At 50.6% G+C, this 18,663-nt stretch overlaps 1 protein-coding gene and 2 pseudogenes across 1 annotated transcript; 1 reads left to right on the forward strand and 2 right to left on the reverse strand.

The window, feature by feature from the left end:
- Positions 1–1,158: 1,158 nt before the first annotated feature.
- LOC149330384 (ATP-binding cassette sub-family C member 3-like) lies at positions 1,159–14,259 on the reverse strand. Its single transcript, XM_089559419.1, has 5 exons — positions 14,206–14,259; positions 11,095–11,253; positions 9,919–10,085; positions 2,867–3,061; positions 1,159–1,270 (listed from the first exon to the last, which is right to left on the reverse strand). The coding sequence occupies exons 1-5, from the start codon at positions 14,257–14,259 to the stop codon at positions 1,159–1,161; spliced, it is 687 nt and encodes a 228-aa protein (XP_089415545.1).
- Positions 8,262–9,870, reverse strand: LOC149330385 (uncharacterized; annotated as a pseudogene).
- Positions 14,258–17,530, forward strand: LOC149330386 (neprilysin-1-like; annotated as a pseudogene).
- Positions 17,531–18,663: the final 1,133 nt, after the last annotated feature.

Genomic DNA, 18,663 nt, shown 5'->3' on the forward strand with positions numbered 1-18,663 from the left:
ATTGTATGCGAAGTCTTGAAGGCTTATCAGGCAATCTGCAAGAAGAATGAAAGTCTTATGCATGTAACAAGTCCGGTATGCGACTTGTCTCTAGTGGACCCCTTCGCCACCACAACTTAGTTAAACAGCGCCACGTGAAGAGCTTTGCCTTCAGAAGCTTCGCTGCACCCAATTTCATACCTTGAACAGCTTGTCCATGCACTCAGATGAAGATGACTACGCTAATAAGAACGGTAAACTGGGCTAGTTGGTAGGAATTCATACTGAAAACGGCGCAAAAAACTGCGTGCCTTCTCGTTCTGTGTCTTCGTTTTTTGCGCAGTTTACAGTATGACTACGTTACAGACTTGAGCAGATCTAGGAGGATTTTAAAAATACTGCATTCAAGCATCCACTCCGAATTGAGTCTTGGTTCTTGCAACAGAGCCATTTCAGGTTATGTCTCATTTCTCTTTTCATACTGAAAATCCAAACTATCTTGCACATGAATCTGCAAGGATTCTACACAAAACTGCAAAGGCATGTGTAAAACGTACCTCTTTGATAAATAGCACAAGGCTTTAAGCACAGCTCAACGTGAACCATCCTTTCCACGGCGGTACACATTAAACTCTTGGACGACATACATTCGCCGAAAGAAATAATTTTCAGTTTCCTTTTTATTCGATATTGAATAATGCAGCACAAATTCTCTAGCACTCGCTTGTATCCGGAGATTCCTAGAACACAACAGTTTCGTTCCACCCATAAAATGCAAGTATTTCAAGAAATGGACTTATAGATATAGCAACCATTCGCAAGACGAAATAAGAACAACAAAACCTTCGATCTCTGCTGTTAACTCGACACTAGCATATTCGGTGAGGAAGAAAAATTACCAACGGTGGCCTCTACCCGAATTCCTATGGCATGCAGCACCTCTTGAGCTGAAACCGTTCAAGGAAGACTCTCAGAAAGTCGTTCTCAAAGAGGCGAAAAAACCGCGCGTATCATTTGTAAACAGAAAACGTCATACTTTATTAAAAGGTACAAGTATGTTGATAAAATCTCTGGTGAGGTGAAGAAGGGTTCACGTGAGAGGTGAAATGAAAAAAATGTGTTTCTAGAGGGTTGTCATTGGTGACGACTAACGATGTGCTTACAACACAGGCTATTGTGCTAAGCCAAGCCCGCATCCTTGACCAGACTGTGAAAGATGGAGTTTTCGGCGGCCAAGAGAATGGCCGGACTGTCGAACTCAGCCACCCTTTCGTTCTCCAGCACCAGGATCCTGCATATTTAAGTTACGAGACCTTTAAATCAAGAAGATCATAATGCTATGGGGGAGTTCACGTTGAAGGAAAAAAAATGCATTTCTGCCAGCCATGCAGTGAATCGCAGGATTACTAGCAAAAGAACAAGCTATAACAAACATGACCTTTTATTTATAAATGTAAGCCATGAAATGGTGCTTGTAGCAGAACTTGCTATGGGACATACTATGCGTTCGTGAATGCACCAAACCATCTTCGTCACTGTGTCCATATATCATACTGCCCACTGTCTTAGGACACGCGTGGAGGAACAGTGCACGAAGCCAAAATTGCTAGTGCCTGGTTTTTCTTTGAGACTAACTGAAGGTACGAAACGACTGCTATCGTTATGATGAGATACCACGTTGCCTCTTACCTGATGGCACCAGTGAAAATATTCTCTACGAAGTCACACTGTATGGCTTTGTGTACGGAGCCCCAATACGGGGCCCTATAGCTCCTCTGAGGCTGGTCGACTGAGTCAACTACACCATTGGCGAATGAATGAATGAAATGAGTAACTATGCTAAAACACGGGCTTTCCCACACTGCAACCATGCACCGCTACACCCCTGCCATACCAAATGCTCACTTCAACACCTCTCCTCGCTCACTGCCACCCCGAAGTCTCCATTTTGAAAAAGAACCAATGTTACAACGACGTCAGCGCAAAGTGCAGTCAGCAGAAACAACTGATGAGGTGCGAAAATACAATAAAAATATTTACACTCCTTGAAATTTCAGACATCGGCAGTATACCAGCGATGTCACCATACCAAAATGTTCCTCAGTTAGACCAGAAAATGCTAAGTTCAGTCCCTTTGTCGTTGCAATAGCTTGATACCCCTGCCAGTTTGGAATAAGTGAGACCATTTCAGTCCTACAACTTCCATAAAATTTAGAAATTGACGTTGGGCTGCCGACGTCATGTCTCGACGCAGTGCGGGACCACGCAGTAGCCCAGGGAACCAGCGGGATCTAAAACACGCTTGGGAAAAATGAAGTTTTTCTGTATTTCTGTCTAGCCAAATGACTGCATGCTAAGCCTGTACTGTCGTTCAGAGATTGACTGAATACCGCCTGGCCAGGAGAGAACATTGCGGAAGTACTAAACACACGCCCGCCAAATTCTTGAACGAAAAAGAGACACAACGTTTCGGGACCCGTACGGGTTCCGTGATCTCACAGAGCGCTGCATAGAACGACATTCAAAATTGCGCAGTGATCGGTTGTTGATTTCTGCATGACTTACATGTATTCTGTTAAGAGCATGCTTCCTGTTATATACAAGGAATAATTCTAAATCTACGTCCAATCCTTTGCCGGAATATAACGCATTAACAGGACACACCATTGATTGTGACGAAGCATCCGTCATTGTCTCAGAGAAAAACTTATCATCCGGCGTTCATTTAGTATCACTCAATCGATTCATGCAAAGCTCTGTTTTCTAGGGACTCGTACGGGCTCCGAAATGTTGTTTCCTTTTCCTTCAGAAATTTCACGAATGTATGTTTACTACTTCCGCAAAGAGTCCATGCTCGTGAACAAAGGCCGGTGGCACTGCAGCTGACCTGTCGTAGTCCATGATGGTATTGAGACGATGGGCAATGGTGAGGATGGTGGAGCCTGCAAACTCCCGACGGATAGTCTGCTGGATGAGCGCATCCGTCTCGAGGTCCACGGCAGCCGTCGCCTCGTTCAGCACAAGCACCTTGGACTTGCGCAGCAGCGCTCGCGCCAGGCACAGGAGTTGACGCAGGCCCACACTGTGCATAGAACACATTGAGAATTTGTGAAAAACATGTTGATAATGCATTAAAAAAACGTTTAGAATTTGTTGTGAATACACTGAAGATACATAGAAACACAAGAATGGGTTAAGCCGATACAGAATACATTAAAACATTCATAATGCATTCGAGGTATGCCGAGAGTAAGTGACAACATGAGGCATGAACATGCTGAGGGTATTCCGAAACACATGCAGAAAGTCAAGAATGCCGAGAGAGTACTGTGACGAAGAAGACGAAGCTGACAGTGGCGCGGGATGTAGAGCTCGCGCTTAGGCCAGCGGCCATTAAATCATCTGTTGTCCACCTTTCATCGCGTCTTATTATTCGGCTGGCCCCCACGTAACATTTGGTGTGACGTGCTAGGGAATCACCGGTATCTTGGTCCTAGAGCTTCGGCGTCCTGCTCCAAGCGGGGTCGTCAGCCGTGAGTCCTTGAGCGGTGTCTTCCGGCTTTCCCCATCCTTTCACACCTGAGCCGACCTTGCCATTGCTCCCCCGGCCCGCCCCAGCCCTGACCATCCTACACGACGAACTGGAGGCGACGCCCTGTCCGACCCGACCTGCCAACCCCATCGCCCCGAGATGCCACTCACATCTGAAGACACCGTTTCCCTACCCATGCCCTTCGGCACGTCCAAGCGCTTAGGCAGTCGGCTCCTGGCGACCAGCGATTCGGAAGCTACGTGGACCCGGACTCATTCGCTCATTCCTTTTAATCGTGGCGGCCAGCACTACACCACCTTGCCATCTCTCTTCTACCGTCATCTCAGGCAGGGCCATCACCATTTCATGCGTCTCTTTATCAACGCTCGGGACGATCACTCAGTGCCCCGGGTAGTGTCACGAAGAAGACAAAGCTGGCAGTGGCGCGGGAAAGAGCTCTCGCGCTAGGCCAGCGGCCATTAAATCATCTCTTGTCCATCGTTCAACGCGCCTCATTCTTCGGCTGGCCGCCACGTAACAGTATGAAGAGGATATGCCGAAAGCAACATTCACAAGGGAATAAGAATATGCTTTCAGTGAGGAACTAGCGTTCATGATGTTGAAGAAACCTGCCTAAAAGCTGCACCTTTCGCTGCTATAAGGGAAAAATTTAGGCTACAAAACTTTGATCCAGGGTGGGGATTAAAAGACGAGCAAGAAATATAAAGGCTATTTGCTGTGCGTAGAGCATTTTAGTTTGGTCCTGACGTTCCTAAGCATAAAGGAATTAATTGAATGCAGGAAATCGTTTGCCATGCTAGTGCTGCAGTCCCTTCAATAACAGGGGGGTTGAATGTGAGAGTACATGTAGAAAAGAGACGTTTACAACTAAAGAGAAACGATTAAGACAAATGCAACTATGACAACCTAAATAGCAAACAGAGCAACGACAATTAACTGCAAATATATATATATATGTATATATATATATATATTGTGACGAAGGGAATGGGTTTATTTACAGGATGAACGGGGATATGGGAGCAAACAGTGAAACGGTGAACGGCCAGCGTCGAGCCAGTCGCAGTCTCGAGTACGCGCCCCTTCGTCGTCCTCTTCTCTTCCGCTGCGCCCTTCGTCTTCTTCACTTGCTCCGAAGCGCGGCCCGGCGTAAGTTGCGTAGCAGCCCGGCATAAGTTCCGTAACACTTCTCCCCGGGCAGACGAAGCTCGGCCCCGAGCGAGTTAGGACCTAGGATGGCAGCGCTTCAGTCGAGCCACGTGAGCGACCTCTGTCTTTCGTGAGCGGCGATTCGCCGAGGTCACTTTCGCGATAACATAGGTGACTTCACTCAGCCGGCTGATAATGACAAAGGGCCCGGCGTACTTCCAAAGGAATTTCTGGTACAGGCCCCGACGGCGTAATGGTGTCCAAAGCCAAACGAGATCTCCGGGTGCGTAGGCCACTGCCATATGCGCATCGTCATACCGAGCCTTGGCGCGGCCTTGAGCTGTGATGGTTCGCAGACGAGCAAGTCGACGGGCTTCCTCAGCGCGGCAGAGGTGTTGCGAGAGTGTGATGTCCTCATGTCCGGAGAATGGCAGAATAGTGTCCAAGAAGGTCCGCGGGAGGCGTGCGTAGAGCAGGAAGAAAGGGGAGAATCCCGTGACCTCGTGTTTCGCTGTGTTATAGGCGTACGTAACAAATCGCAGCACGGCGTCCCAATTCTTGTGGTCTGATGCTACGTACATGGACATCATGTTCATCAGAGTCCGGTTGACGCGCTCTGTCAACCCATTCGTCTGGGGATGGTAGGGCGTAGAATGGCGGTATTCGGAGCCGCACAGCCGGAGTAGTGCTTCTACAACGTCGGCAGTGAACTGCCGGCCGCGGTCACTGATGACTACACGAGGCGCACCGTGGCGAAGAACGACGTGAGAAAGCAAAAATTCCGACACGTCTGCCGCTTTGGCGGAAACAAGTGCAGCAGTTTCCACATAACGGGTCAAGTAGTCCACAGCTACGATAATCCAGCGGTGGCCTGCAGACGACTTCGGAAACGGGCCGACCAAGTCAATTCCGATTTTCTCAAAAGGGAAGCTCGGTGGTCTTACCGGTTGCAGAAGACCGGCCGGTGGTGTGTTGCACCGCTTCAGCCGTTGGCAGGGAGTACAGCTTGCTACGTAGTGCTGTGTCGTTGTGTACATTCTTGGCCAGTAAAAACGTTGTCGGGTTCGAGCAAGGGTGCGAGCAAACCCCAGGTGACCGGAGGTGATGTCATCGTGCATTGCATGTAAGACGGCACCACGAAGAGAAGCCGGGACAACAAGTAGCAGACGGGCGCCGTCAGCTGAGTAGTTCTTTTTATACAGTAGGCCGTCCCGGATAACGAAGGGTGTAGTAGTTACAGCCATGTGAGCCTTGGCAAAGAGCGCACTCAAAGCTGGATCTTGGCGTTGTTCTTGTTGGAACGTGACATGGTCCGGAAATGTCTCGGTCAAAGAGGCTAGGCAGTCATCCAGGTCGTCCTCACCGACTGGCGTTGAAGGAAGAGGGAAACGCGATAAACAGTCAGCGTCAGCGTGGCGACGGCCGCTTTTATAGGACACCGAAAAGTCATATTCTTGAAGACGTAAGGCCCAGCGAGCTAACCGACCTGAAGGGTCGCGTAGGCCAACGAGCCAACATAGGGAGTGATGGTCGGTGATCACGTTGAAGTGGCGTCCATAGAGGTAGGGTCGAAACTTGGCGACAGCGAAAACAACGGCGAGACATTCCATTTCAGTGAAAGTATAATTGCGTTCGGCTTTCGTTAAAGTGCGGCTGGCGTAGGCAACAACGTGTTGGGCGTCATTCTGAAGCTGGACGAGTACCGCGCCGACGCCCACGCCGCTAGCGTTGGTGTGGACCTCCGTAGGAGCCGCGGGATCGAAATGACGCAAAACAGGGCCAGAAGTTAGCACGAACTTCAGTTGTTGGAATGATGACGCACATTCTGGGGACCACACAAACTGAGCGTCTTTGTGCAGGAGGCAAGTCAACGGATGGGCAATTTGGGCAAATCCTTGGATAAATCGACGAAAATACGAGCACAGGCCCAAAAAGTTCCTCAAATGCTTTACATTTTGAGGTTCCGGAAAGTCACGCACAGCAGCAATCTTTTGCGGGTCCGGCCGAATCCCGTTCTGGTCGACGAGGAATCCCAGCACCAGGGTTTGTCGCTCGCCGAAGTGACACTTTTTAGAATTTAAAATTAGTCCAGCTTGTTGAATGCAGTCTAGCACGAGTCCAAGACGTTCGTTATGCTCACGAAATGTCGTCCCATAAATGATGACGTCGTCCAGGTAACACATGCATACCTCCCACTTTAGGCCACGCAAGATTGTGTCCATAAATCTTTCGAACGTCGCTGGGGCATTGCACAATCCAAAGGGCATCACATTGAATTCGTAGAGTCCGTCAGGAGTCACAAATGCTGTCTTTTCCCGGTCCGCCGGATGCATCGGTATCTGCCAATAGCCAGATCGCAAATCCACCGACGAGAAATAGGATGCGGATTGTAGGCAGTCCACGGCGTCATCGATGCGCGGCAAAGGGTAGACGTCCTTCTTTGTGATGGCATTTAGACGCCGATAATCAACACAAAACCTCCATGAGTTGTCTTTTTTCCGCACCAAGATGACAGGGGCAGCCCAAGGGCTTGCTGACTCCTGGATAACACCTTTCTCCAGCATGTCTCGGACTTGCTCGTTGATTACCCGCCGCTCCGCTGGGGACACACGATATGGCTTCTGCCTGATAGGGGCTGCATCACCGGTGTTTATCTGATGGTGCATACGTGATGCCGGCGGAGCAGGCAAATCAGCTTTGTGAGCAAAATCGAACACAGATGCGTAGTGAGTCAGGACTTCATGTAAGGCACGCTGCTCGGACGTAGGGAGAGATTTGTTGATCATGCGGTTAATATCGGCGTGATAGTCGGCTTGTTCTGCCCTCTGGTGCGGGAGAGGAGACACGGACCGTATATCCAGGGTTTCATAGTCGCCAAACGTCGCCAACTTGAGGCCGGAAGGTATACAAACGGGCTCCGACGAAATATTCACCGTCCACACGTGGGCGCAACAATCGACGGCCTCAACAATCGCACGAGGCACAAGGAGATGTTTCTTGACGGCGTTGTTATGGTTGGGTTCAACGAGCAAACGACGGATGCCTGATCGGTCGGCGGAGCAGCGTACAGGCACAAACATTGCCGCCTGAGCTGGTAACAGTACATCTGTGGCGACACACAATACGCCGTTAACAGGGGCGGCTGAATCTTCAACTAAAGCAGACAGAATATTTCGCCGAAGGATAATTTCGCCAGCGGCACAGTCAAGCGTCGCTCCACACTCACGCAGAAAGTCAATACCGAGAATAACGTCATGCGTGGCTCGTTCCAAAACCGTGAACTCGACCCTAAAAGTTTCTCCAGCGATCTCGACCGGCACACAGCAGAGTCCCACAGGTCGCAAATGTTCGCCCCCAACTCCGCGAAAACTGGCGCTGCGCTCCAAAGCAAACATAACCGTTGGCCCCAACCGATTTTTAAAACACAAACTCATTACAGACACTGCGGCACCGGTGTCCACCAAAGCGAGAGTATTTACACCATTTACACTAACTGGCACTTTGTTTTTCAACATCACAGCAGGCGGAGGAATTGGCGAAGCTGAACGTTCTGCGACCTCACCCCCACCGGCCGCTCCCGCTAGTTTCCCGGCGGGGGCGAAGAACAGCACTGGCGTGGAGATGGGGACCGGCCCCGTCGCTGCGGTGGTGGAGTGAAGCTACGGTCAGAAGCGGGGGAGTCACTCCGGAAGGCACCAGGGCGAAGTGGCGGGGGAGGAGGTTGAACCCATGCAGCATTTTCCCGGACACCGGCCGACTGATTCCACACAGTGTTCTCCCGGAAACTGGCTGGTTGATTCCACGCAGTGTTGTCCCGGAAACTGGTCGAAGATCGGGTCCAGGAGCGTGAAGGCTGTGGTCGCCGGCGTTGGCAAAACCTCGCGATGTGTCCGCGGCGGCCGCAATGATAGCAAGTCGGCGACTCACGAAAACCGTAGGTATCGACGGGAGCGGGCGGTGCTCGGCAGTCGGAGGCAGCTGCAGGACGCACGTTGGGTGTACGGGGTACGGGTGTACCCCGGATGTACGGGGGCTCGAAGACACGATCGTAACTGTGGGAGTGCCGCTGATGGTCAGGAGGCCAGGTCCACGAGGCTTGGGGATCGGAAGGCGGTGGTTGGACTGCGCATTCGTGATACACAGGCGGTGGTGGTACGCCGACGCCTTGCAACTGCTTGCTCAACTCGTCGGCGACAACCCTGCGGACGAGCGTGGCAAGATCGTCATGGGCAGAATAGTCGACGCTAGCAACAGTGGTAACATTAGCAAGGCGCCCAAACTTCGGTGCAATTCGCCGCATTTTCAACGCCTCGAACGTGCGGCAATGCTGAATAACGTCAGACGTGCTGGTGAGGGTGTCCTTAGTGATCAGAAAATTATACACATCTTCAGCAATTCCTTTCAAAATGTGGCCAACCTTGTCCTCCTCGGTCATGCTTCTGTTCACAATTCGACAGAGCCGCAAGACTTCCTCGATGTATGTCGTACAGGTTTCTCCAGGCAACTGTGCTCGTTGAGATAGGGTGTTCTCTGCCTTGCGTTTCTTTGTGAGGGAGTCGCCGAAGCACTTTGCGATCTCCTCCACGAACTTAGTCCAGGTGGAGAAGGATTCTTCCTGGTTCTCGAACCACAGTAGTGCGGTACCGGTGAGATAAAAAAACCACGTTGACGAGCTGCATGGTTGGGTCCCAGCGGTTGTATTTGCTGACCCGTTGGTAGTGTTTGAGCCAATCTTCAACGTCCTCGTCCACGCCGCCGGAAAACGTTCTAGGCTCACGCTGAGGAGGCCAGGAACTGGTCGATGCTTGGTGTTCACGGCCTGCGTTCGAAAGAGTACCAGCCGTACCCGAAGAAGGACCACTTCCGTCTTGGCTCGCCATGTCGGGTAGGTCAGGGGGTAGCCCAGCCAAGCGTTTGCTCCGTCGAGGTTCTGCAGGGTCCAGAACGACTTACCCAGCACCTCCACCAAGTTGTGACGAAGGGAATGGGTTTATTTACAGGATGAACGGGGATATGGGAGCAAACAGTGAAACGGTGAACGGCCAGCGTCGAGCCAGTCGCAGTCTCGAGTACGCGCCCCTTCGTCGTCCTCTTCTCTTCCGCTGCGCCCTTCGTCTTCTTCACTTGCTCCGAAGCGCGGCCCGGCGTAAGTTGCGTAGCAGCCCGGCATAAGTTCCGTAACAATATATATATATATATAATACGGCGATTATCCAATGGAGAGCTACAGTAAAGACCTGAGATTCTCTCCTCCCTCTTGGACTTCATACTCGAGGCCCCTGTCGAGGCCCGATATGAACGCCTTCAGGTGAGACAATTCCAGGGCAGTCCAGATGTCCTCGTCGCTATTGGTGTTGCATGGGTCCAGGTTGGAGCGCACGGTACCCGAGAAGAGCACCGGGTCCTGGGAGCACACAGCCGAAGAAGCGATGATGGCAACACGCGTTAGATCTCGCTTTGTTCGCCAATGACGCTTGGCTGTGCGAATACTGAAATTTTCGGGTATTAAGAGAATACAAATATGAAAAAAATATTTTTGATTACGAAATCGAATATCGAATATTAATTGACGACGAAAAAAAAACAGAAAAGCACAATTCAACAAAAGTATACGCACAGAGACTCAGCCCCACACATGTGAAAAAAAAACGCGAAATATAAAGAAAATGAAAAAAACGGTGTGACGAATCTCAGCGGCACAACGAAAAGCCCGTGACCAGTGCCCTGTTCTGCGAGCTTATCCCTGTGTTGGAAGAACAGCACCGGAGCAAACAAGAGCAACGCACACTGGCATCAAAAGTGCGAGCCCGCTTCTGAAAAAAAAAAAAAACAAAAAAAACAGAACGACCAGCGGTGCGCCAGTCCGCGCCAGAAAGGAGCGCGCAGCTGGGTTCGGATGGCTGGTGAAATATCGGCCTTTAGCCGCTGCCACTGCAGCCTGGCGAAGTTCAGAAACGTAAACAACTCTTATTGGCTATGTTTTAGCCTAGAGAGAGGAGTCTTCCTATCGTCATCACACCTACCGTTATGCGCAAGTCAGAGATGCACGGGTTAGAATAATCTTTCAATATGCGGGATTTTTACTGCGTAAGCAGTTTCAGTGCCTTTGATGTAAGCGCCTGCTTGTGTTTCTGCGTGGTCGCCACATGAAGCTTCCAGAGCCTGCAGCGGGCAGAGTGCGGGATGATCTCAGTTCTCAGGTCTCTGGAGCAGTGAGTTTTGTCACGCAGGTGAAAAGTGTTCATTTGCGCTCATAGTTCTTGCTGCTACATTACTGCCTTGTTGAAACAAAGATGATGTATTGTGAAAGCTCCACACTTGCATGCAAAAACAACCCCAAAGCAACTAAAACAATTTCTACCTGCGTAAATGACAGAAAACTGCATGTCCCCGACAACAAGGGCGAATCTTGCCTGCGGAATGATGGTCAGCTGGGAGCGGAGGTCATGCAGGCCGATCTTGGTGACGTCAACGCCATCGATGAGGATGGTACCTTGAGCGGGCTCCACAATGCGGAATATCGACTGCATTAACGAGCTCTTGCCCGCACCCGTCCGGCCCACAACGCCAATCTGCCGGACACAGAGAAACAGTCATCCGCATGCTATAATCAGAAAAAAAGTTAAAGGGTCATTAACGTAAAGGGCATCAATTTGAAAGCCAGCTGTAATCGAAAAAAGACTATGGCAAAAAGGAAGGGTCACACATTCCCATCTTGAGACCTCATGGTTGTCATTCACATGAACTGCGATCAATGGGTGACATTAATTGTGACCAATGCATTCCGTGACCCATATACCTTGTGATTAAGATACATCTTTGCGTGCAAACGACAAGCATAAGACCATGACCAGGGAAGGGTACACAACAGCTGAAGCCGTAAAAGGTCTGGTTTGGTTTATGGGGTTTAACGTCCCAAAGCGACTCAGGCTATGAGAGACGCCGTAGTGAAGGGCTCCGGAAATTTCGACCACCTGGGGTTCTTTAACGTGCACTGACATCGCACAGTACACGGGCCTCTAGAATTTCTCCTCCAAAGAAATTCTAGCCGCCGCGGCCGGGATCGAACCCGCGTCTTTTGGGTCCGCAGCCGAGCACCATAACCACTGAGCCACCGCGGCGGCCCGTAAAAGGTAGCGCAAGAATAAGGGAAGCAGCAGGCAATGGGACCTACCCCTGACATCAGAAGCTTACAAAAAAAATAGACGGTGAGCCTCAGATGCTGCAACGGGAATTTGTGCGCCAGCCAAGCTTTGTGTAAAGAGTCTGTCTACTCCATTTAACGAATGGTGGCACAAAGAGGCCCCTCCAAGACGTTGATTGGCAATCACCGTACCTACACATATATATATATATAACGTGGCAACGAATATATAACGTGGCAACGAAAAGAGATTTTGAGACGACGCTAAAATTTGAAAACGATTTGGTGGCGCCTGGTAGCGGAACGCCGCTGTCTTGAAGGAAGAGATGGAGACACACAGCGCGCCAGGGCATGTAATGCAAAGGCACGATAACCGCTCGTCCTTAAGGGTAACGGAGTGGATTCCAAGAGAAGGCAAGCGTTGCAGGGGACGCCAGAAAGCTAGGCGGGCGGATTAGACACATAGCATTCACTACCTACTTTTCATCTGAGTCTTGTTCATTTCATATAGCTGCCTGGTGAGTGTGTGTTTTAGTGCGGTACCATTTCTAGGCGTATTTTCCGATTTCGTGCATATGTAGTTAGTAAGCTGTTCTTTAGCGCACTCTTGAAGTGCGCTATATGACAGCTTACTCGTCTAGCGTGATTTGAAGGTTTTCACGTTCGTTCCAGCTTAAACAGACCGAGCAATTTTTACTAGCGTGACGTTCACTTGGTCTGCAACAAACATGACGCTGCAGGATAGAGGGATCCTTCGGCTAGCTAAGCTCGTGTATTCTTAGGAGCGTTCTGGCGAATATCTCTCTTGTAGGTCGCTTTACAAGGAGTAAGTTAAGCCTGAAGTGATCACCTTCGAATCGCGTTAGACTACGTACAGTCTTGGTCAAAAGTCTTAAGGCCACAGCGTTCAGCTGCAGCGAAATGAATGCTTCTAGAATGCTCCGTGTAGAGGGTCATTCAAGATACACGTCAAGCAGGAAGCTTCTGCTTGCATTTCGAGGTCATTCGGTCTTTAAAAATGCCGTAGTGGGTATGTTATGCGGCTGAAGCGAAAAGCTCTTGGCTTTAAGACTTTTGACCAGGACTGTACACACGTATACCGCCTCTGTTAAAAGTTTAGAGCCCAAGGGCATTGCTTCTAGGCCGTGCTGTGCGTCTAGGTATGCATCGACAGTGATCTAAACATCTCTATGGTGAAAACCACCCTCGTCCTAGCCTCTCCGAAAGTCAGGACTTTCAAGGATGCTTCAAGAGACCCCTACATTACTTTGAAGCAGCCCCCTTGGTCTCTAAACTTTTGACAAAGGCCGTACGTGGCACCTGGACGGTCTTTACCTGGGTGAAGGGTACACCTGGGTAAGAGTTGTTGTGATAAAGGCCTTTAGGGTGAGGGCCTCTATGACGTTTACCATGAAGGCCTCCATCCCACATGCGGCGCGCCTCCCGTTAGAGGTCAAATCCAAGAACCTGTTCACCTCCAGGCTCAGCATGGGAGGAGTAGGGCTTTTCGCTCTAAAAGCAAGGAAGGAGGGTTTAAAATGATAGCGCAGGGAATCCGTGCTGCGGGTTCATCGGCTTAGCTGAAGACAAAAATTGCTCTCATTTTCTTGCGTATGGAACGCCCTCATCTCTGAACAAAATGAAAGAAATAAAGGAAGGAAAGAACGACATTCTTTTCGATGTTCCAGGCAAAGTCACATGTGAGTTGACTTTACGCAAGTTGCTAGAAGCGAGCTTGAGTGGGAACTTCACCTGGGTTATGCATGAAGTTTGACCCGCAGTTTCCCAACTGGATTGACTGAGGACCTCTGCTCATACCGGAAAGCTGTGCACGCGCCGACCAACCAGAGCCGCCACGGTGACTTAGTGGTTATGGCGTTCGGCTGCTGACCCGAAAGACGCGGGTTCAATCCTGGCCGCGGTGGTTGAATTTCGATGGAGGCGAAATTCTAGAGGCCCGTGTGCTGTGTGATATCAGTGCACGTTAAAGAACCCCAGGTGGTGAAAATTTCCGGAGCCCTTCACTACGGCCTCCCTCATAGCCTGAGCCTCTTTGGGATATTGAACCCCACATAAACTATAAACCAATTGTTCCGAACGGCTGAAAAATCCAAAAGACTCCCGGAATAAAGGTACCGACGGTAAATTCTAGGTGCAATAATGTCTTCTTCATCATCATCATCATCATCCGAGGCGTGGGCTCGTCACGAGCCATCTGCGCGCGAGGAAGAAGATAAGGAAGAACGAAGGACGGCCGCTGTCGTGGTTCCTACTGCGTGTCTCATCCTCTGCCTCGTCCGGCGAACGTCCGCTCAATTCGCACGCAGAGAAGACGCAGGAGTCGAGAAGAGACGCTAGGACCGACGCCCTCACCACTCACGCTGACTGCTGCTTCGACGCCCGGGAGACGACTGGAGCGGTCTGCCGCCGCCATGTCTAACAGCCCGGCACCGTCGCAGTCCCAAGGCGGCACCCTGCGCTCGATCCTGGTTGGCTCGCCGCAGTGGAAGTCCCACCGGCCTCCCAGCTGCTCTGCCGAGATATCCTCCAGCGTGAGTGGCCGCGTAGACGCTGCGCAACATGAGGACACTTTGAGGGTGGAGTAAAGAGAATTCTGAGCTCGTGTTTTTGCCGCCAGAGCTCGATGTACACGCGCCAAGAATTATTAGAAACGTACAACTATTGTCCTGTGCTACCGATTTCCCTATTAAATCGAATTAAACCTCCTGGCTACTGCCTTTTAACGCACCTCTGAAAGTAGGAAGAATCAATCAACGCGCGGAGTGCCTTTCAGCAATCGCGGGACGACCTGCCGCTCTCACGTCGTCGAAGTGATACGTAAAAAAGAGTCTGCATGTATTTTTATTTCGGGGGCCTTATTTGCTATGTTGTCTGCGACTGAAACTATGTATTCCCGAAAACCTAAAAAAAAACTAAATAAAAGCGCATGCGCCTGGCTGAAAGGCACTCCACGAGTTGTTTGACTACTACTACTTCTCTCGGAGGTGAGTTCAAAAAAAAAGGCGGGAGCCGGGACATTTAATTCAATTTAATAGGGAAATCGGTCACGCAGGAGAAGAATTCGAACCTTGTATTCCTTATAAAAATGGTCTATAGACAGTCTGCAGGCTTCTTACAGACTCCATTGCCTTCCTATAGACATTTCTTTCTGTCTATTCAAAAGTCTGCTAAAAGGGTATGACCATAAATCTATAGATTGTCTGTAGACTGTATATGGCAGTTGTATTTCTTGTAGACTGTTCTCTAAGATTTGTCTATAGAGAGTCTACAGACTTGATAGGCAGTCTATAGGCTGTATAAAAAATTTGTAAGAGTAGCAATGATTGGAGAGTGTAGATCGAGTTCTCGCGGTAAAAAGACGAGCTAGAATCCCCTTCAGTACACCTTTAAAGAAAGAAACCAGAAGTTATAATTATGCGACTTCAAAAATGCGAGCCTCCACTTCGTATTCTTTCATGCCCTGCAGTCGCGGCCTCCCATTACGCCTTGGACGAGACTTCGTGGCGACAACGCCTGGTGTCGAGGCCTGAGTAGTGCTCTTTGCTCGTGCGGCTTCCTTGTCGCGTTGCTGCTGCTGGTCGCCGTGGTGTTGTTCCCGCGCGGGGGACCTCCGCGTCACACCATCCCCTGCTGGGCGCAGCAGTGCGGAGACTACGTACGGGCCCTGGAGGCTTCCATCAACACCTCGCGAGACCCGTGCGATGACTTCCACCGCTACGTCTGCGACCGATGGCGCCCCGCGTCCGGAGGTCGGACGTTCCTCGAAGACTCGATGCTGGCCTTCCAGAAGGCGGTAATGAAACAGGTCGCGAACGCGAGCCCTCCGCCAAATAACCAAGACGGCTACGAGAAGGCCGCGATGTTGTACCAGAGCTGCGTCACTGAGCCTACGCCGGACATTCTTGGCTACTTCCAGCTGTTCCTTAAGGAACGACGTCTTCCCTGGCCCGAGATCGACGAGAACGCTAACGTCCTCGACGTTAGCGTCCCTGTCCCTCAACTGGCACCTTCCGGTCTTCTTTTACGTCTGCTTTGTCTTCAACCCACGGCGACCGACGTCTCGAGGGCCCCAGAAACCAGCAACCTCTTCACCTTCGCGGCTAGTATTCACCGACAACTCCATCGGTATTGGTCCTCAGACTCTTCTCGAGGAACGCAGGCTTCGTGAGAGCAACGCAGAGCTCATCTGCGCCTTACGGGAAGCCATTACAAAGCGCGGTGACCGAAGACCTGATATGGCCCATTGTCAAGCCCTGGATCGACTCCAGAGGGATATCCTAGAAAAACTAGCAGGGGATCAGGCGGATGGACATCAGGAATCCTGGACACAATACGACAGCCTAAAAAGCTTCGCCGAAGGTCTCAATCTGTCGGTTTCTGGCGAGCAGTGGGCGCGGATGGTCAGCAAGCACTTAAACGAGCCAGAAGCGAAGTTCATTTCCTCGATTCCCGTGGAAGTCCACAACCAACGCCAAATGACCGCCGTGGGCCGAATCCTGATTGACGTGCCGAAAAATAACCTGCTGGACTTCATGGGCCTTTCTGTGGTGCAGTACCTGGGCCGTTTCGCGAGTGCCAAGATCGCCACTCTCACCTATGGCAGCCAGTCCAACCTTGCATCGAGTCACAGCGACTTATGCTACCGACTTGTGAACCGTCTGGCACCGAGGCTTTTGACCACGCGAGGTGTTAGGCTCCTGCTTGACTCCGAGCGTGTCAGCAAGGTGTCTGAAGTCTTCAGATCTGTGAAGCTGTTCTTGGGCAAGTTTCTCAGGACCGCGTCTTGGATTCCCGACTCCTCTCGGCCCTTGGTGCTGATGCTGTTGAACGACACGGCTATGACGTACGAAGCAGCGCTGACCGGCGAAATCGCTGGAAGCGACGACCCTTCCGAGGTGGCTGGAAGCCTACCCGACTTCGGCGACCAGTTCCTGGACAGCCTGAGTCGAATCCGCCACAGTAGCTGGGACAGGGTTCTTCGATTCCTGGAACCACCATCTTCGGTCGCCCCGGAAAAGGCCACGTCGGCACTACACATCTCGGGGGACTTGCATTGGGCAGACCTCTGGCGCCAACACGACACGTCGTTCATGCCTCACATGGCCGTCCTTCCCAACCTGTACATGCTGGACCCCGTGTTTCCGGCGGGCGCATACGAGAGCGTCAACTACGGCGTCGTCGGGTCGCTACTTGCCCGTCAGCTGTTGGCCGCGATGGACCCAACGGGACCTGCCGTGGACCCCTCGTTGAGCGGTCTTCCGAAAGGAAGTAACCAGGACAAAAAAGACATCTTGCGCTGCATCAGAGATGCTTTTGTACAGGACCGGCCCAACGCAACGATAGCCGAGGCGGTCAGGTCCGAGCGGAACGCTGATAATGGCTACCTGTACGCAATGTTCGTAGCGGCGGCGTCGCTGAGGCCCCTGTACAAGGCGCTCGCGTCTAGTCCCGGCTATCCTGACTGGAGTAGCGGCTTTAAGGAGTACACCGCCGATCAGCTGTTCTTCCTGGCCATCTGCTTTGCCAGCTGCGGCACCCGCCTGGGCGAGACAGCGAGCCAGGACGAGCCAAGCCAAGCCGACTGGTGCAATATGCCCCTGCGGCTGTCCGCTAAGTTCGCCGATGCCTTCGGCTGCACCGCTCACCGAAATATGGGTTCCAGCGAGGGGTGCGACCTCTGGTGACTTACCGGGAATGTAGAGATGGTTCATTGGCACATTCTTCGTTTACGCGCGTTTAGTTGTTTCGTGACTGCTTTTTCATGCCTGTGAGGAGCGATGGTTTGTGCGAAGCAGCGCCTTACCTTATTTAATTTCAATCAGCGGTTGTTTAAGATTGTCTAGATATGGAATTCAGGCTCTCTTGTGGATTCGTGTTCAAATTCAAAAAACTACGGGGTTGGGGCACACATATCATACGCGATTTGTTTTGGGGGCCACAAGTAGCCTATTATCTTTTTGATATAAGTGGCAAATGCGAATTTATTATTTATTAAGCTAGCTTCAATTTTCGTTCGCGCACTAATGTAGCACTTTTGTGTCTTGTTGTTCATCTCTTATGGGCTGCAGTCAAGAATTTTTTAGGCAAGCAGAAGTTGTAAGTTGTGAGAAATATTTTCTCAAATCATTTTATGGGTTGTCGGTGAAGCGCGGAGATTGCCACTTTAAAATTCCTCAGCCATTTCGTGTCAGTTTTCATTCGCCCGAGCTACGGGGATGACATCGACAAAAATTGGGTTTTTAGTAGCATATTTTTTCACATTCTTGTTAGACACTCCGTAAATCTTCCCGAGAAGTGCGTGTAATGAAGCGTAAATCGAGCTCACTGTGTTCATACTCTATTTCGAGTTCCTATTATAAGCGTTGCATGTCTCTAAGGCACACGGCGTCTTGTATACAGCCCGTAGTGTAATTAGTTTCGAAATACTATTAATGCCGGATGTTCGTTTGTTTTTACTGTGCCGTTTTCTTTTTTTCACCTGATCAGTGTATTGGCATTCGGCGCTATCGCGGTTTGCATGGAGACACTCTGTTGTGCGCACCGATCAAAATGATAAGAAGCGCCTTGACAGTGCTTATACAGGGAGTGGATTTTACGGAACTTTGATGGGACTTTTCTGAATGTGACATATCATATCCGGCGCATAAATAAGGACACTGAAATTGTTTTGAGATCGGAAGGACGGTGGATTCTCTGGAAGTTTTAAAATGGAAAATGCATATGTAGAAATTACATTGTAGCCAAAACTGGTGCAGAAAACCTGCACAGCACAGAGGATTGGTCTTTGTCGTTTTCTTTGCCTGAAAAGAGCAGCGGT

Source organism: Amblyomma mixtum, chromosome 9 (genome assembly GCF_055824585.1).
Source record: "Amblyomma mixtum isolate Tamu chromosome 9, ASM5582458v1, whole genome shotgun sequence".
Classification (NCBI taxonomy): domain Eukaryota; kingdom Metazoa; phylum Arthropoda; class Arachnida; order Ixodida; family Ixodidae; genus Amblyomma; species Amblyomma mixtum.